The sequence below is a fragment of the Natator depressus genome, chromosome 22 (genome assembly GCF_965152275.1).
Source record: "Natator depressus isolate rNatDep1 chromosome 22, rNatDep2.hap1, whole genome shotgun sequence".
In the NCBI taxonomy this organism is placed as follows: Eukaryota; Metazoa; Chordata; order Testudines; family Cheloniidae; genus Natator; species Natator depressus.
The window spans coordinates 14,435,495-14,454,349 of record NC_134255.1 but is presented as its reverse complement, the minus strand read 5'-3'; the positions used below and the strand labels follow the sequence as shown (position 1 = coordinate 14,454,349).

The window sequence follows — 18,855 nt, the reverse complement described above, 5'->3', positions numbered from 1 at the left end:
GCTTTTCTACGTCTTTTATCTAATTAGAGGAAAGTAGAGAAGAGATGTGCTTGCTACTGACACAGGGGATGGGCATAGTATCTTAGCATCAAAATTAAATTTTAAAAATGTAATATGAATATAAATGTTTTCAATGAACTAATAAATTAATGAAAACACTTGTTCTGCTGGAGTGTTTGCAGCCTAAACCTGGAAGCTGCACAGTAGGCTAATGCATGAAAACCAAAAAGTGAAACTGGTTAAAAGCTTATTGCTAGGGCCTAGCCTATTGCACAGTTCTGTGGCTGTGAAATTTGCTGCACACACCAAGCTTTTTTTTCTTTCTTTCTTTCAAATTGGTTTTAGCCCCTCATAAAGAAAATCTTGAAAATGTCAATGTAAATTGATACAGTATCTAAAATTTTGTCTGTATTAGAAAAATTGTACTGGTTTAACTAAATCTAGTCAAACGGTGGAAGACCCTCTTACAGAAGCCTTTTCATGGGGTTAACCCTCACTTATATCAGCTGAGCTTAATTTGGTGATACACTAATGCAAATGACAGAAGACCCCAGTTATTTGAGTATGTTGTAGTCCAATGCAGAAGTCTAATGTGGGCTTGAGAGACTAAAATAGATTTCCCTTTACTCATGTTTAAAGGTACAAGAATGGATACAGTCTTATTTAATGGTCTACATCTAGACATTTTACACAAATTTAGCCTAACCTGATGAGCAGTGGTTGTAAATAAATTGACCACACATTTGAAAAGTCTGGTTTATTCTCTGAGCCCATCGGGACTTATGTTATCTAATAAGGTTAACATCCACCACTGTGTCACACACACACACACACATTAAAAATCCTGTACTTAAGTTTCATAGAAAGGATATACAATCCACCCAGTCTTCTCTGGCTACCTCTTAGAATTCTGTTCAAAAATATGTTCAATGGTGGTAGTACAACACCATATGGAGCAGGAAAGCTGGAAGTGGGCCTCGGGTAGGAGATTATCCAAACAGAGCTGGAGGGTACCAGAATCACAGACACACAAGCTCTTTAACAGATTTGGGGTAGGTAGAAAAAAAGAGGGCAACTTCATAAGTGAATTGCTGGTCTGTTTAACAATGAGGTTTAGTGCTGTAGACACTGCTGCATTAAGGGGAAAGAAAGGCAAAGTTAGGATCATCCTGGGTAAATAAATAGTGGCGAGGGCTGGGTAAAAGATCCTGAAGCCCATTCTGGCCAGCCCATTATCCTGAGTAAAATGCCTTTAACTGGCAGGCGCCCAATTGGCATATGTTCTTAGGATGAAGAAGTATGAGGCAACCAAAGTTCAAATGCCTGGAGACACTAGTCCATCAAAGCAAAAGTACTGACATACCAAACACTCTATTCACTGGTTGCATTGGGAGCTGGACCATCTAGGATAGTAGGATCATTGTTTGAGCCCCAACGTTCAGTCCTGCCCTAAAATCCACCCACAAAGTCCACACTGGGTCCAGTGCAATATATGAATCTATTAACTTCTGCAGTTATACATTTCCTAATTTAAAATCTTTCTGTAGAGGATTTCTTTATAAAAATTAAAATTTCCTTGAACATTTCTCTTGTGATGTGTGAAAAGCTGCTGCATTGTTATTGCATGAACATTTCTGCAGACTGAAATAGAGAAGTGGCTCTCACACTGAACTAGAAAAGAATCATTGACAGCTCCCCTTCCTGCTCATGGAAATCCCTACACCAGGAGACAGGACCTTAGAGAACTAGGACATTGCTTAACTCCATAAGAGAAGGAGCTGCCCGCATATCCGTGCCCTGGAAAGGAAGTCACAAACACTGGCCTTCTAGAAGAGGGAGTGGATGACAAGGTGTAGACCAAGCACTGTGCCAGTGGTGGGGTAGGGGGACACAGAATGACAGACACTACAATGATGTCTCTCCATTTTATCAGTGTCAGCCCAAATGCACAGGGAGAGCTAAAAAAGCTTCACCTGCTACAGGTGGAGAAAGGGAGACAACAAATTTAAAAAAAGACCAAGGATCTGGGCTATTGTGTATTTATCCAGATTCCCTCCTTTTCCTCCCAAGTATCTACTAGTTCTCTGATTGAGCAGATTATAGACAGTAAGGCAGGGAAGATTTGTTTGCCAGGCTGACATATAAGACATTCCCACTAGAAGATAAACTACCCCGACGTTGTGTTTCTGCTATCTAGTTTTGAACTCACATTGCAATCCCCCTTACCTCTCTGGTATTCCCCCAGTCTATGCTGAGGCCCAAATCCCAGGCACTATTCCCCCATCCCTTTGGGGCCTACCACCCTGATTCTTAATTCCTAGGGGCCTGATTCTGCTCTCCTAGCAGGGTAAATCAGGAATAACTCCACAGAAGTTAACAGAGCTACAGTGATATAAGAGTGGGGAGTTAAGAATTGGAGTCTCAGGCAATTTACATCTGCCAAGGGCTGTACAAACATTAGTTCCACTCACAAAGACCAAAGAGGTAGGTAGGTATGAGCGAGGCACTTCGTCTGCAGCCCCAGGAGCTGCGAGTGCTGTCTCAACAAGAAGTTCTGAGGAAGAAATCTATAAAACCCTTACCTATGTGTATAACCTGCCTTCATGGCGCTGCAGAAGCACAACTGGGAACAGTATTAGTTCATGGATTAGCAGAATGAGGATCAGTACGAGTTTTTAATACAAAAGCATGACCCAGCCTCAATATGTCGGAGCAGTAATCTACACTGCTCAGACCAGAGAAGGCCATCTCACCCTTACTCATTTAGCACTGTCCAGTCTCAGTGGTAAAAGCCTTCAACTGGAACTTCACTCAAGCAAAGCTAAGTCAAAGGAGGATCCCAAGACAGGTACAGATCTGAACTCTCGTAAGAATTATGTTTCCTCTTGACTTGGGCACAGATTTGTAATCCCATTGCATCTCCATGGCTTACGTATATGCAAGCACACACAGAGAGAAAAGGCTTTGTGAAACGTTTGAGACCATAGTTTATATATCTGGGAGCCCAGATACCTCAATTCTGATCTAGAGAGATTCAAGACCTCCAAATTCTGGGAGTGTAGACACCACCTACTGTCGCATATGGAAATTCAGGGGAACGTGGATATGAGACCGTACGTGCTAAGAGTCCCCTTTGCCATCTTCTACTGGAGGGTATTGAGCAGGGACGCAACCTCCTATATACAGACTGGCTCCACAAAACATATTCACAGGTCTATGGAACCTGATCAGTGGTGAACATATTGTACAAAGAGAGGAGCAGCCCTCACCAGACCTTTAGAATCCCTGAACACATCCATGCTCTGTCCCTGGGTCTTGCTCTAAAGTGGTGGTAAAGAGATCAGATTTCAAAAGGAAAGTACAAATGGAGTCTTCATGTTTATTGCAGGGAGAAAGGGTTCCTTTCCCCCCCTGCATCCCAATCTTTGTGTCAAACACATTGGGCCAGCCAGAGACAGAACAGGAAACCTATCAGAGGCCCGTCCATCAGCACAAGTGGATCCAGAGGGACGTGTTACTGATAGGAAGGAGGGAGTGTCAGTCACACAAAGGGCAGAGGTAGGGGATCTGAGGTAAGTTTGAAACAAACCACTGCAGTGGGGTCACCACACCCGCAGCTAGAATTGTGACACCCCACCCGCCCTTCCTTGTTCCAGACCAGCACCTCCTCCTTATTTTGACTGTCCATGTGGGGCCACATCCGTTTATTTTCATCCTGGGGATAATGCTGCAGTGAAGGGCCCCTGCTGTTAAATCCAATGGCACATCCTTTGTAATCAGGCTGGCAAAAGTGCTGTTAGTCTGTGGCCTCTGCTCTTTATTGCAATTGTGTCTTGGCCATTACGTGGTTACGCATGAAAAGAGGAACAATTTAAAAAAACCTAGAGACAGTGCCAATGCACCCGTTTCCCTTCTGAAGACAGCCCACAGGAACTGTCAATTAAAACTGAATATGGCCATGAAATGAGAACAATTATAGAGTCAGGAGTCTGGGGTGGGTGGGCAGGAGATGTGACCTGGGGGACAGGCATCTTCTCCACAGGCCTTTCAGCTCTCCTGGTTTTAAACCAGCAAAAAAACAAAGAGGTGCCCTCTGCGAGGCAGCAAGGTGCAGAGCCCATACCTGTGGCCTGGCAGGGTATAAAGTCGCTGTGCTCCAGAAATCAGTTAGGCACCATATTTGTACCACGGGGCAGTGTTGGGAGAAAACATTGGCCTCCATTCACTGACGTGCAATTTCACCCATGGCCCCAGACTCACTGCCTCTTGTTAGTCCTCATCGGAGCTGTCCTCCGACTTCTCATCAGCTGCCACTTTCCAGTTCGTCCTCTTGCTTTGCTTCTCCGGAATCTCACTGTCCCTCTCTGAGGCAGACACAAGGCATTTCCTCCTTTTTTTCTTAGACCACTTTTCCTTTTTCTCCTCAGGTTCGCTGTCCTCAGAGCTGCTCACACTGGAAGAGTCACTTTCCTGCCCAGAGGAAGAGGCAGGTTCCTTTGCGAGCCTTTTCCTGGTCTTCTTCTTGTGCTTGTGTTTCCCTTTCCTGGTGCCCGAAGTCCCCTCCTTTGAGCACTCGCTTTCTGGGGAAGAATCTGATGATGCCTTCACCTTCTCCTTTTTCCTCTTCTTTCGCTTTTTGTGTGATCTCTTTTTCTGCTTCTTCTTCTGTGATTTCTTTAGCCTCTTCCGTTTGAGTGACGCATGCACAGATTGTTTTCCTGGGTGAGATTTCCTCTTTCCATTGACAGCGTTTTGTTCATCTTTCTCTTGCTGGTCACTGTAGCAGGAACAAAGAATAGAGGCCTGGGCAGAGTCTAAATTAGCATTTTCTATTTCAAAGCATCAATCAAACCCATCTACCTGAGCTCCTTTCAGGACAGACATATGGGTGCTATGTCAGATAAGTTGACTGCATTTTTAACTTCACCTCTAAACAGTTTGGGTCATATCTTATAATTGAGATGAGGGGCCATTTCAAAGGCATTTTAACCAACCCAGAGCATGGAAAAACATAACATAATGCTGAAAAACTTGCTAAGAACTCCTTATCTGTGACTATCAGGAATCAGGTAAGTGCTAGATTTGGCAATTCTACTATGTACGGTTTTTAAAATAAACGAATCTGTGTCCTAATAGGTTTTTTTTTTTTTCCTGCATTTTCACTCTTTATTGATCTCATGCTACTGGAGCTCTCATTCTGACTAGCATTTCTAGGTGCAGACGTGCTTGCAGCCAGTCAGTGAAAGCTGGATCACTTCAGGAAATTGCTCAACTCCGAGAAGCCAAACACTTATTTGCATAACATTTCAGCCACACAGGGTTAAAGCTGGATGTCCTGTTATTAGAAGAGATACAATCACCTCTCAGGACTCAGAACAGGGAGGGATCTTCACTACAGGAATGGTGCCACATATGGGCAAAGTAAGGACAGCATTCAAGCCTTAACTCAATATTTATGCCTTATGAAGTGAAGCCAGTCCTCTCACATTATTGTCAGAATTGTTTTGAGTAAGAGAACACATTAATGGACCAGAATTTCAGGCCACATGTCTGCTAGGTAAACTATTCAATTCTGCCTTGAAAGGTCAATTGACAGTCTATACTGGAGAGCTACAAGCTCTATATTTCACTGTGCGACTTGACAGAAATTAAGACATTGGACTTTTCAGTAGGCCTGTTTGCCCTTACCTGTCAGTATCAAATTCCTCTGGATATAACTCTTTATAGCCACTGTGACCCCATCTGCAAGAGAACAGCAGGAAACACGTTAAAACCACACACGATATTCAGAACCAAAATGAGGGTGAAATGAAAGAGAGAGCCTTAGGAAAAATATAAAACAAGAGTCCAGAGGAATAACAGCTAGTATTTTCCTTACTTGTTGAAGGTGCTAACATTTTGCTTTGCTAAATTCTGTTCAGATCATTCTGAGCAGACTAACGGCCACCTTGCTTTTTTCTGGTAGGGAACTTGTACCTCCCTGTGCGGCAGAAGCCCAACGATTTGGGAGCTCACACTTCTCATAAACACCCAGGGAACATGGGGTGAAATCTTAGCCCCACTGAAGTCAATGGAAGTTTTGCCATTGACTTCACCCATGGCGTGTAATTTGCTTTGCTCACCCTGTGCATTTCCCCATAGTAAGACGGTTTCATTTGTATTCAATTGTGTGATCACAAAACTCCATTTATAATGCAAAACACAAGTATATGGTTCTTTATCACTGTGGTAAAATCTACATACTACTAGATTCAACATCTAAAACCTGTCCAAATACAGAATTACAACTGTACTGAGAATCTTCAGGCAGCAAGAATGCCAACAGCCAGATTAGGACTGGGTGCTAATAAAAATAAAAAAAGACACCTGGAGGAATTAAACGACTGGCTAAAATGACAGTAAAGGAGGAGTTCAGGGAGGCACAATGCAGCTTCTGTTTCTTAGAAATACCCCCAAAAGCACTGACCAGTATTTCCCTGTAACTCTGGGAGATTAGCTACCTTGATATCATAAGTAGATTCGGTTAAATTCTACAGAGAGCAGTACTAAACAAGTCGTGGGTTTAGGGCTGCATTTAGTTAGTGCCAGAGAAGAAGGATGCTTTTGTGACTAACGCACAGGACTGAAACTCAGGAGATCTGGGCTCCGTTCCTGGCTTTGTGTGACACTGGGCATGTTACATAAGTCTCCCTGTGCCTCACTTTACCATCTCTAATATCGGAATGATACTACTTCCTTATTGCACAGGAGTGTTGTGAGGATAAATTCACTAACTTTTGTGAAATGTGGGGGCCATAAAGTACCAGATACTTTTTCTATAGGAACCGTGCCAGGATAGTAATTCACCCACAAACCTGTCTGGCATGTTGGCTTCACATTCATAGAGCTTCTTATTCCAGGTCCGGGCTCTGAGAAGGTCGTCTTCGATCATGTCAGGAACATGCACAAAGTTCTTTGCCTTCCAGTCAGCCCTTTGGCTCTCCTCGTCAAAACCGTCACTGCGCATCCGACTACTGCAGAGAAAAAAGGAGTGTTCTCCAGTGGTAAATTCAGAGGAACAAATGACTTTTTGGGCAATAAATCAATCTAGGGCACAGAGGGCATTGGGGAAAAAGCACACATCTGACACTCTCTGGATGTCAGTCAATGCAAAGAGATTCACTCCATCTCTACAGGATGGTCACTCAGAGCTTCCATGGGACCAACCCAATGATTAATAAATGACTTGCACAGACTGTTGCCTTTCATCAGTTTCTCAAATCACTTTGTAAACAATAATTAATTATGCCTCACAGAACTCTGAAAAGGCAAGTATGCATCACGTCAAGCACCACTGAAATGCTACCATCTCTGGAATGGATCGCAGCAGCTGCTTAACAGTGCACAGTGACACAACAATTTAAGGCAGGAAATTAAGATGACAGTATCCAATACAAACTGGAGAGGGAACATAATTACTGGAGTTGGAATTTGGTCAGAGTACCAGGGTTAACAGCCTGAATCTAATAAAAAGTGCCATGGGGTCTTTAATGATTACAACTGATCATGACTTCACTTTTACATCTCATCTAAAAAATAGCATCTCCCAGCACCAAGCTGGGCCACTGGGCTCAATACAGACTCAAAGGCAAGAGTTAGCAAAATGACTTCTCACATCACTTGCTAATTCCTTGAAGGTCTTCATCCATGTACAAACCAACCTGATCCTGCTTAGCTTGTGAGATCTTCAAGCACACCAATGACCATTTAACCAGTTTGTTATGGTGAGAGTAACCACAGGTGTCCAACTATTATCTACATTAATACTGGCCAGGGGCTGGGAAGAATTTATGTGGTGCAAGACCTTCGGTCAGAATGATTTCATTTAGTGATAACCCACATCACACTATAAATACTAATGCACCAGCACTGAGTACATCTACCAAAGACAGCGCAGACTTTTCAAATATCACTATCACATTTCTTAACACTTCTTAACCAAACTATAATCTTGCTATTTCAGAGGCCCCAGCCTACCTAAAGTTACATATTTTTAAAACTGCACACCTGGATCACCCCACAAAGATGCAGTGTGAAACTTCAACAAGAAGAGTGGTGTATACAGGTGTGATGGGGCACCTGCCCCACACTGGGCTCTAAAGAGTTAACAGAGCCCTAGGGAGGCTGTGCAGGAGGCAGCCAATCAGAGAATGGCTGAAGGGAGCAGCCAATCAGGGCCAAGCAGGCCCATATGAAAAAGGAGCTGCAGGGCAGAGCAGGGCAGTTTTCTGCTGGGAGCCCAGGGAGGAAGGAATATGTCTTGGGAGGGCTGTGAGAACTGCCAGCACCCTGAACAGAGCTGTGAGCAGGGACCAGGAGAGCGAGAGACAGCTGAGGCAAGGGCAAAGAGGATGCTGGGGCCACAAGGAAATAGCCAGACAATTTGCTGCAGTAGCCACAAAGGGAAATGGCTGAACAGCGGACTATAGATCCCTTAGAAAGGGGGAGCACAGCGTGTGGCATGGCTGGAGGGCTGTGTCACTGAAGAGGATGCCAAGGTCCTTGGAGAGAGGTGGGTCCTAGAGCAGGAGTAATGGTGGAAGGCACCACCCGGAAGAGGGTGTGCTAATATGCGGTGCTAATCCCCAAGACAGCCAGCAAGAGGCACCACAGTGATGAGTGAACTCTGTTAAAACCAGCTAATACAGGGATGCTCCCGTGTGGTCACCAAAATGGTTAATAAATTTTTGGCCCTTACACAGAGCTCCCGCTCTCTTTAAATAACTGATTAAATAATACTACAATACAGAGTGGTAAAGAGGATTATTTCCTCCAGATAACTAAGTCCCACCTGGAGGTACTGGGTGACATTCTCCCTTGCTTCCACCGGTAAGTCTCTTGAGTCTGCTTCTCCAGCTCCCTTATTTTCCACATTTCTGATTCTTCCTGAATCTGAAAAATATGAAGAAAATGAGAAAATAAAATTAAGTACCCTACAGAAGTGATGCTCTGCAACTACAAAACATTGTAACCTCACTTCTTCTGGGTCAATAATTGAAGTTTGATGGATTTCAAACTAAGCCGACCTGCTACAGTGACATAAACGAGCCTTTTTAGCTATATCAAGTTAACCAAAATGAGAAACATAATGACAATTAATTGTAGTGGCAAACAACTTTGTTTTATAGATGGGGAGCCTTATTCTGTAATCTGATCCATGCAGGTAGACGCTTCAGTTAATACAGAATCTCTCTCTCATTGGAGCTCTGTACTCATCCAGAGTTCTGCTCACATATCTATTGCAGAACTGAGTCCCAAGTGAGTAGTCCTGTAAAATGCTTGAAAATACAGCATACCCAGCGCTTTGACACAGATTTTGTTCACATAGCCTTGTTGTGCATGTGGCATCATCTTAAGCACGTATGAGCTTTGGAAAATGAGCCTGGTGAATTAAACGTCTTAGTAAAGAGGGCCAATTTCTAAATCTCTCAAGAAATAACAGCCTTGTGCACTGAAGTGAAATTCAAATCCCAGTGGGGATCCATTTTACAGAGGCACAAAACCCTAACAAACGCTAAATTAAAATAATTTCTTATCTTAAAGAGACAACAAAACCTCAAAGTAAATGTTGTAGGGGGAAAAAAGCTTTTACAAGACATCAGAGCCACAAACACTTCCATTATTTTTAAATAAATCAAACTTGTAAACAAATATTCCCTTGCCATGCTTACAAACCAAACAAGGCAGCGCTGAAAGTGAAACTGACTTTTTCACTGCCCTAGTAGAGAGAGAGAGAGAGGCAAAAAAGGAAACTAGTTTAAACAGGGAAAAGCTAGATTAGTAAAAATACAAGTCATTGTTAGTAATGTAGGTAAGGAGCTGTGCTTATGCACAAAATATGATTTTTTTTCAACTGATGGGGCCCTTTTAAAAATTAATTCACCTATGCATTCAGGATTAAATTCACTTCTGTGCAGAAAATCAGCAGATAGCCTTGGCACCACCTAAGTCTCAAATACAGCCCTGTGAAATTCTTTTATACATTTTTCATTTTATTATATGGAAATGTAGTGTTATTTCTTTTATCAACTCTCAGTAGGTGGGTTGGATCATGCCGGGAAGGGGCTGGGGAGGTGGGTTGGGTTGGGTCCTGCCCCTGGGGTGGGGGGGGAAAGCCTGGGAGGGACAGGTGGGCTGCAGAGCAAGCCCTCCCCACACTCACCATGCAGCAGTGGCTCCTGTTCTGCGGGGCTGGGCTGGGCTCAGCTCCAACCACTGAGACTGGTGCTGCAACTGCATGCACCAGTTCAGGTTTGGCCTAGCCAACCCTCCATCATGATGATGGAGGGGCAGCTGGGTCAAATTTGAGCTATGCTGTGACCTATGTGCCAGGTGGCAATGTGTGGAGAGGTGAACCACGACCAGCCCTGAAGAACAGGAGCCAACACTGCAGGGTGAGTTTTTTTTCATTTTATTTTGTGTTTTGCATTTGCAAAAAATGTGGGGCTCTAGCCCCACATACACTCCCAAACTAGGGGCCTTGTGCTGGTCTTCTGCCCAAGAGTGAACTTCACCCTAAGCTTTGTCTGTTAAATTTAAAATTAGTGCGAGTTTTTAAGATGAGTAATATCTTTAATTTAGGAAGGAAAATGTTGAAACAAATTTAATCATGGTGCAAGTAGCATGGACCTCTCTCTGCTTCCACCTGCTATGGGGCACAAAGGACCCCAATGATGCACTGCAGAAATTTCTACCTTCAAAAATATACTTGTGTGCTGAACTTATTTGCTTTGTGGAACAACTTAAGTCTAGCCACCATAATTTAGCAACAACAAAATGAAAATACCATAGCTTGACACAATGGCATCAAGAAAGAGCTTTCCCCTGTAAATATCATAACTCTGGACATGCAACACTAAACAGATCTTGATATACAGGAGGAAAGTCAGACTGTATCAGCAAGACAAGGTTGATAAGGTAATATCTTTCATTAGACTAACTTCTGTTGGTGAAAGAGACAAGCTTTTGAGTTTACAGAGAGCCCAGACTTAAAGAGCCATGAGAAATAGTACCATACTTTATCACAGGAGAGAGAAGCAAAGGGATCTAACATGGTACCATACCTTGTTGTGTGCATCAGTGTGACGAATGACATTTCGCAAGAGGACTTTTCCTAAAGGGACCCGAGACATTCTTTAACCTTCACAGAAGTAACAAAAAAATTATGCTATTAGAAACTCACATATAAGACTCTGTAATGCAGAAAATGCTCATCTCAGGACAGTGAGATGAATAGCATAAAGGCAAGTTTTTTCCATCTGTGTGACAGTAAATGTGCTATTGACTCAGGCTGAGATGTGTGCTCCCAAAGAAGCCACTCCATTACCCCAAAACTAAGCCTCCTATGAAACAGTCTGCATGTACAGGGGCTAGAAAGGATGATCTAGCAGTTGGTGCCCACATCCAGAGTCTTTGATAAATTCCTGTATCTCATATCCCACATACCAATGAGAAGATAAGTGATAATTACTCCATGTCTCTCAATCTAATATTTTGATGTTGATCGCTTTACAGAGGGTGGGTCTGGGCCTGCTCTCACTTACCCCAGCATAAGTCAGAAGTAACAGCACCGAAATCAAGGGAGCTCCGCTGCTGTAAAACGGACAGGATGAGGACAGACCCAGGCCCTACACATACAGCCATTCACCCACCCCTGAAGCGCAGCCCCCTGTGTGGCATCACCCCGCAGCTAGCTGACCGCTCACAGCAGATCAGGGCAGAAAATAAAGGGCTCTAGGGAGATGTGCTTCAATCTCAGCCCAAAGCACCAGTCCGCCTGGGATCCATCAGCCGCAACACGTGGGCAGCCAGGCTGGAGGCCCGGACGGGGAAAGCAGAAACCGGGCCAGCTGGCAGGGAGCGCAGGGCGGCAGCCACAGCCCTGGGCACCTGGGTGGGGGCGCGGGGGCGGGCGAGGTATCACCCCTCACAGATACGTTCAGGCCTGGGGAGCCCCCCCCCCCCAGGCACAATCCTCACGCTTCCCCCCCAAAAAACTCCCCCAGAACCCCCGACCCAGCGCTCCCCCCAACCCACAGCCCTTCTCACCCTCGGAGGGAGGGGGGTTGCTCGCTCCCCCCCCACCCGGAAGTGGGTGACCCGGAAGTGATTCCACCGGAAGGACTGGGCCGCCTGCGGGGGCCCCGATCCCGAGGGCCCGGGCCGGGAGAGAGACAGCTTCTGCCGGGCTCCGGCGTGGGGACCCAGTCAGGCGTCGGAATTCAGGAAGCTGGGGGAGATGTTACGTCACTTCCTCTTCCGGGGGACTGTCGCGTCCGTTGCTATGGAAACGGCGTCGTGTACCCGGAGGCAGGATCTGTGTGGCGAGGGAAGGGGAGAGAGTGGGGGCAGCACGGGGCGCTGGGGTTGGGGGCTAAGGGGGCAGCACGGGGCTCTGGGGTGGGGGCAGCACGGGGCGCTGGGGTGGGGGGCTAAGAGGGCAGCACGGGGCTCTGGGGTGGGGGCAGCACGGGGCGCTGGGGTGGGGGCTAAGGGGGCAGCACGGGGCTCTGGGGTGGGGGCAGCACAGGGCGCTGGGGTTGGGGGCTAAGGGGGAAGCACGGGGCTCTGGGGTGGGGGCAGCACGGGGCGCTGGGGTGGGGGGCTAAGAGGGCAGCACGGGGCTCTGGGGTGGGGGCAGCACAGGGCGCTGGGGTTGGGGGCTAAGGGGGCAGCACGGGGCTCTGGGGTGGGGGCAGCACGGGGCGCTGGGGTGGGGGGCTAAGAGGGCAGCACGGGGCTCTGGGGTGGGGGCAGCACAGGGCGCTGGGGTTGGGGGCTAAGAGAGCAGCACGGGGCGCTGGGGTTGAGGGCAGCACGGGGCGCGGGGTTGGGGGCCAAGGGGGCAGCACGGGGCGCTGGGGTTGGGGGCCAAGAGGGAAGCATGGGGTGCTGTGGTTGGGGGCCAAGGGGGCGCTAATGTGACTCTCAGATTTCAGGGGCAGGTGAAGGGGGTGGGGAGCGGTTGGCAGATACCCCATCTTTTTTCCTGTTAATAGAACTGATTTTGCCCTGGAGTCGAGGATACAAACCCCTGGACCCTGTGAAGGGCAGCTGTTCAAAGCAGATACTCCCCCAATTCTCCTTTTTCTCTTATAGGCGTTAAGCATAGGACCGGGGCTGCTTCCTGCAGGACATTTGTGCCAAACATGGCCACCCCTTCTCACCCAGAGGACATGCTGACCCAAGTGACCCAGCTCTGGAGTATGCTGGATGAGATGTCAGAAAGCACCCCTGAGAGTTACCACAGATTTATGCAGCAGCAGCTGGAAGATGCAAAGCAATATTGTGCTCCCCCTGAACCACATCTTTGCCTACAGACCCACATCCTGGTAGGCGGGGCAAGGGCTTATACTATGAAAGAGCCATGAGATTCCAGTAGGATCTCACCTGGCAATGGTAGTGCCTGGAAGATGCTTCCAGCTGCAAAAAGGCTGTAAGCAGCCACAACTAGCTGCTCTGTGTCGTGGGAGCCCTCACAGGCTGTCTGAATACCTTGGGAGTGGGTGAAGGTCCTTCTGAGCACCACTGTTCACTGCTAGAGACCCAAGAGAACTGAGACACCAGTTGGGGATGGAATGAGGATATCATTCAGCCTAACGGCTCAATAAGGTTAAAAAAGAATTAGACTTTTGTGAGGAAAAATAGCCTCTGCAGTGCCACTGGCTAGGATAAAAACGATAAAGGTTCTCGTGCTTTGTGCTTCAGGATGTGAGCCAGTGCTCCTTCCCAAAATGCACTATCACAGAGGGCACAAAGAGGTGCATTGTGGAAGATTTTTATTTTCACACCAGCATTGGGCAGTGGCCATTGTCAGAGTCAGGTTACCCAAGTGGTCTATATGCCAGTGGCAAAAGCACCATGTTTACATGGGACTGGAAAGAGCAGCAGATGCAGATATGAATTCTAGTGTTAAATGCAGAGCCATTCCTAATTAAACCAAGCAGTGTCCCTGGAAAAAGTAAGGGTCTGGAGGAGATTACATATAATTCAGGAAGGAATACATTGTGGGCTGAGGTTCATTAATAAACTGCAATACATCCCAGTGTGATAGAGCTGGATTCCTAGCTCTGAGATTCTGCCAGAATTGATGATTATAGCAGATCACTTAATGTAATTTGGAAATCCAGGATATGTTCTGCGTCTAAGAGCACAGTAAGCCTTGAAAGGGTCAACCCCATAACTTGAGCTGGATACTGGCACCTCTGGGCACTGAATACAACAGTCTTTAGAGAGGCAGCTCTCCCACCTTGTGCTATGAAAGTAGCCAACTCCTAGATACTAGAAACCTGATTCTCCTCTCATACTATTGCTGCAGTGTAACTATTGACTGCAGTGGAATTACTTGTGTACACTGGCACAACCATAGGTCACGCTCAGACTCTAAAGAAGTGGTTTGTTTTTGAACGTCCTACATAGCACAGACTGTGACAAGACTTGTACTGTTGGTGTTGTCTGGTAAAAAGGCCCCTTTGCGTCCCAAAAATTGATGTTCATACACTGTATATAAATCCTATCCTGCCCCTGGTGTATGATCATCTAGACTAGCTTTTGTTTTTTCCTCCTCAGTGTATCTTTTCTTCAATACGAAAGCCCTGTGGGCACAAAGACACACACAGCTCTTTACATGTTTTATATAAAGTTGAACAAAGAAGTTTATAGGTAGTTAAGAAGTTGGAAGTGGCCTATTATTTTACTTTTGGAGATAAGGGGACCTAAACATTTGTGGTGATTAAGTGATTTTGCATTCTCTTTGCAGGATCCTAATGAAAAATCATTATTCATTAACCTCTGCAGGTGGAAAAGGGTCCCAGCTCCTAAGTCACCTACTGATCCAATACCTCTAAGTGCTGGCCTACTAGAGGAGGTGTCCGATAAAGCAGGCAAGTACATAGCGGGTTCCAAAATACTCTCTGTACATGCTACAGTTAGGACACTTTCCCCTCGGTCCTGTAGTATTGTATTGGGAAGGCAAAGGCATAACTTTGATAAAGAGAATTCCATTGACTGGTATATAGCTCGCAACTTGAAGGTGGAGGAGGCATAGACAGAACCCTAAGTAAAATTGGTTGTTCTTTCTGAAAACGCAGATCATCACACTAAATGCTTAAGTACCTTGCAGGATTGGGGCCTTAGCATATGTAAGTATCTATCTTTAGGCACATGAGTAATCACAGTTCCATTAAATACAGGGAAATTATGCCTATGCTTAACTTTACACATGTACATAAGTGGTCTGCTGGATAAAAGTGGTATTTTCTACAGGTCAGTTTTCTGGAACCAGCACCTCACAGGAAATCACAGATCAAGCCACTCCCTAGTCACATTGACTCTTCAAAACATTCAATCATAAAAAGCATCAAAATTATTCTTAATATAGATTACCCCCATTGTAGCCACGGCAGATGGTGTATTCTATCCCCTATAAAACAGATTGTAGCAGTATAGCAATAATTTTTGACTCTCATTGTTTTTCTAGAGCTTTACTCCATCATAGATATTGCATATAACCCGACTGTTCTTCAGCGAGAGGAGAACCAAGCAGAAATGGATCATTTGATCAGTCTGACATTTAAATACATTGAGGAGCATTACAACCTCTCTCTGTCCCCCTCTTATCACATTGCAACATTCACACTCAAAGGAAGCCTGAAAAGGATGAAACAGAGTCTGAGAGGAGGGCCAGTACCAGCTCCACTTCTCAACAAGAACATGAGGAATGGTACATACACTTCTTTTAAATTACTGTCAGGAGATGGTGTAATGGGAAAGGCTAAACTCCCAGTCCTGTTCATGTGAGAAGTAGTTACAATGTTACTTTCCATCTCCATGAAATCTAAACAATACTGAAACTGACCTGTGCCCTGTTCCAGCGAGATGCTGAGCATCTTGCAGGTCTGGGCCCAGTAGAATCAGGCCTTTGTGGTGTTACTGTAAGGTACAGAACACTGGAAACTTGAGTTTCAGTCTTGTACCTTACAAATAAAATAAATTACTTACAAATAAAAGTGGAAATGAGGAATGAAGATGGAAAGAGCTCCATGAAATTAGTATACAAGCTTTAGCAACTGAGTTCATAATCACAAAGCTGAGACCTAAGTTTTGGCACATTTTGCCAACTGGTATAAAACCATCAGTTAAATCTACAGCTAAACTATTTCTAATAAGATATTTTAGTAACTACCTATGTGAATAATATTTTTTCTGGAAGAACTGACACTGGACCCGATGAAGCACAACCTCGGAGACAAGGACCACAATAATGCTACATTGCTGCTGAACAAGAATGTTACACAGTCTAAAGTGCATCTGATAGAAGAAATTGCCAGTATGGAGCTGCCAGAGGAGGCAATCACACCAGCCTATGAACTGACCATTGCAAAGGATGCAAACAGGAAACCTCTAAAGATTGAACTGAAAGTTGAATTGCCTAAAGTTAGTTCCGTTTCTGAATGTGAACTGAGCATTTCAAGGGTAAGTTTTAAAGGAACAAAAACCTCTGTTTTCTCTCTGTTGAACCCAAACAGGCTTAGAAAGTCACTTTTAACTAACATATATACTTGCTTATGGAGTATTTTAATTTGCCTATGTTTTAGGATGATGTAATCGTTGAAGTCCCTGAGAAATACAGATTACAGCTGGATTTACCAGAATTGGTCAAAGAAGAAGCAACTACAGCAACATTTAACAAAGGGAAAGGTGTGTTGCTTATCACAATGCCAATTCCCTAAGGAAAATGTTAGGGACAGCAGGTTCTCAAAAAGTTAGTGGATATGTGTCACCCTTAAAGATTAAAAGGAAGGTTAATGGTAAAGATCTTACCCATAAGTAGAAATCAGTATCACTGTGTTATTCTAAGAATCTGTTCTGCTGTCTGCACACACATAATTTCCTCTGAAAATAGAGGGTCATGAAGTGTACAGTATAAAGAGTAGGAAGGAATTCTTAATACAAGTTGTAAACATTTAAGTGTTACTTAGATCATTTTATCTCTAACACATGATTCTACATTATACATTATCTACTACCATCTTCAGTTTGTCCATCAGTAGAGCAATAAAGAGTGATTAACTTTGAAGAAATAGTGTTTTCCTTTCTGGTTTTACTCTGCTGAAAAAACTCTTATCTGGTGTTAGCAAACTGTTTCTTTTTAAGTAGAGGATTTAATGCTGGTGAAAGATGGTGACATTGATGATGCATGACATATAACAGTGCAAGCTCTCCCACAACCTGGCTTCTTTTTCAAATTGGTGTAATGCAGGGGTTACCTTTAAAAGGTGAGGTGAGTAGTCTCCAAAGCCAATTCAGTCACTGGCTCCTCTGCCGATACTACTGAGGGCAGCTGTGCACTGAGAGTTGGCCTTAACCCACCAATGCAGTGGTACTGCAATCTCAGCAGAACTAGGCAACATAACAATAGTGCTCTACAACTAGTCTGCCCATTCAAGGCCTGTTTACATAATGAATATTAAGGCTCAAGAACCCTGCAAATGAAGGTATCTACCAAAAGGGTTTCTCTGCTATAAACACTTTCCAAGTGGTATATGTCTGTGCTGCCAGCCAGCATTCATGAAGAAAACAAGCCAATGCAGATGAAATAATATTAAAAATTAGTACTTCAGTGGTTGGGAAAGGTAGGCGAGGAGTCAAATTGTCTTACAAAGGCAATAATGATCATATTCTAATACGAAATTATTTTTCAGACTCTAAGTGAGGAAATAAAGCATCAATTTCATGATGCCTTTTGGTAAGTGATTTGATATCACAATGTACTCACCCCTTTTATGCCAGGTTGTACCCACTTTAGCTTTACACTATGCTTCTCCCATACAGCATATGACAATATGGCAAAGGAATAACCATGTTTAAAAATAGATCAGAAATTCAACAAACAGGTTACAAATGTATAATTGTATTTAATTTTAACAGACTAATTTACTCATGAGCAGCAATTCTTAGTTTTCCTTTTTTGTTCTGAAACCGTTACAAGGATTGCATCTAAAGACTGCATTTCTATAGTTATAGGTCAGACTGAAATAGCATTAATGTACACGAGCTGCCCTAGTTGGAGTGTATAGGTGCAACAGGGCACTGCAAGCAACACAATGCCAAATACAAACACAGAGCTGAAAGGATCATTCTGCTGTTCTGCAATCTGTTCACCAGTCAGGCTCGCAATAGGACAGTGGTCCTTTGGCACAAGCTAGTTCCTGTTTTGATTTTCAGTTTATTTCGGGGAAGGAACAACAAGAGTGTCCAGGATTTCCTTAACCCGAATTCTAAGTACTCGGTGCAGTAGAGTCAGAAACATAGATCATCCAAGTCTAGTGCTACATGACAGTGGCTAAACAGAGACGTTGCTGAACACTTATGGTGGGAAACCTTAAGGTTAACAGGGTAAAATTGCATTTGCCCAACCAGAAGGGCTGACAACTTGCACAGACTGTGCACTAGCAGCGAGGTCAGCAGCACCCATTACTAAACAGAAAAAGCACTGGGACAATTTTTATTAGTCTAACAATTCCAAAGATTTAATAGAACACATGGACTCACCCGAGAATCTGGAACTGAGAAAATCAGAACATTTTTATACTTAAATGCAACAACTTTTCTTCTTACCCAACCATCAAAGTTAGGTATAACTGCAACCAACCGAGTAAAACGTTAAATAGTTCTCACAAAAATATTTCATCTCCACAGTGTATTTTTTCAGTATTATCTTTAGTGGATTCTGTAGCACAACTTTACAAGAGACAATACTTAATGCAATGTATAGGGTACAGAATAACCTTTCATTCCTACCAAGCTCTCCAGGTC

The 18,855-nt window shown here is 44.4% G+C and overlaps 2 protein-coding genes across 6 annotated transcripts; one reads left to right on the top strand and one right to left on the bottom strand.

Moving 5' to 3' along the window:
- Positions 1-756: 756 nt before the first annotated feature.
- NKAPD1 (NKAP domain containing 1) lies at positions 757-12,239 on the bottom strand. Of its 2 annotated transcripts, none has more exons than XM_074936781.1 (6): positions 12,088-12,239; positions 11,103-11,179; positions 8,831-8,931; positions 6,855-7,013; positions 5,689-5,742; positions 757-4,777 (listed from the first exon to the last, which is right to left on the bottom strand). In XM_074936781.1, the coding sequence occupies exons 2-6, from the start codon at positions 11,169-11,171 to the stop codon at positions 4,270-4,272; spliced, it is 891 nt and encodes a 296-aa protein (XP_074792882.1). In that variant the 5' UTR covers positions 11,172-11,179; positions 12,088-12,239; the 3' UTR covers positions 757-4,269. The 2 variants fall into 2 exon arrangements, with proteins under 2 accessions (XP_074792882.1, XP_074792883.1); XM_074936782.1 differs by lacking the exon at positions 12,088-12,239 and adding an exon at positions 11,583-11,602.
- PIH1D2 (PIH1 domain containing 2) lies at positions 12,193-17,099 on the top strand. Of its 4 annotated transcripts, none has more exons than XM_074936777.1 (6): positions 12,193-12,348; positions 13,138-13,370; positions 14,798-14,921; positions 15,518-15,760; positions 16,250-16,512; positions 16,635-17,099. In XM_074936777.1, exons 2-6 carry the CDS (start codon positions 13,188-13,190, stop codon positions 16,767-16,769), a joined length of 948 nt encoding a protein of 315 aa, XP_074792878.1. In that variant the 5' UTR covers positions 12,193-12,348; positions 13,138-13,187; the 3' UTR covers positions 16,770-17,099. The 4 variants fall into 4 exon arrangements, with proteins under 4 accessions (XP_074792878.1, XP_074792880.1, XP_074792877.1 ...); XM_074936779.1 differs by having other exon boundaries at positions 12,205-12,368; positions 13,139-13,370; XM_074936776.1 differs by lacking the exon at positions 12,193-12,348 and having other exon boundaries at positions 12,984-13,370.
- Positions 17,100-18,855: the final 1,756 nt, after the last annotated feature.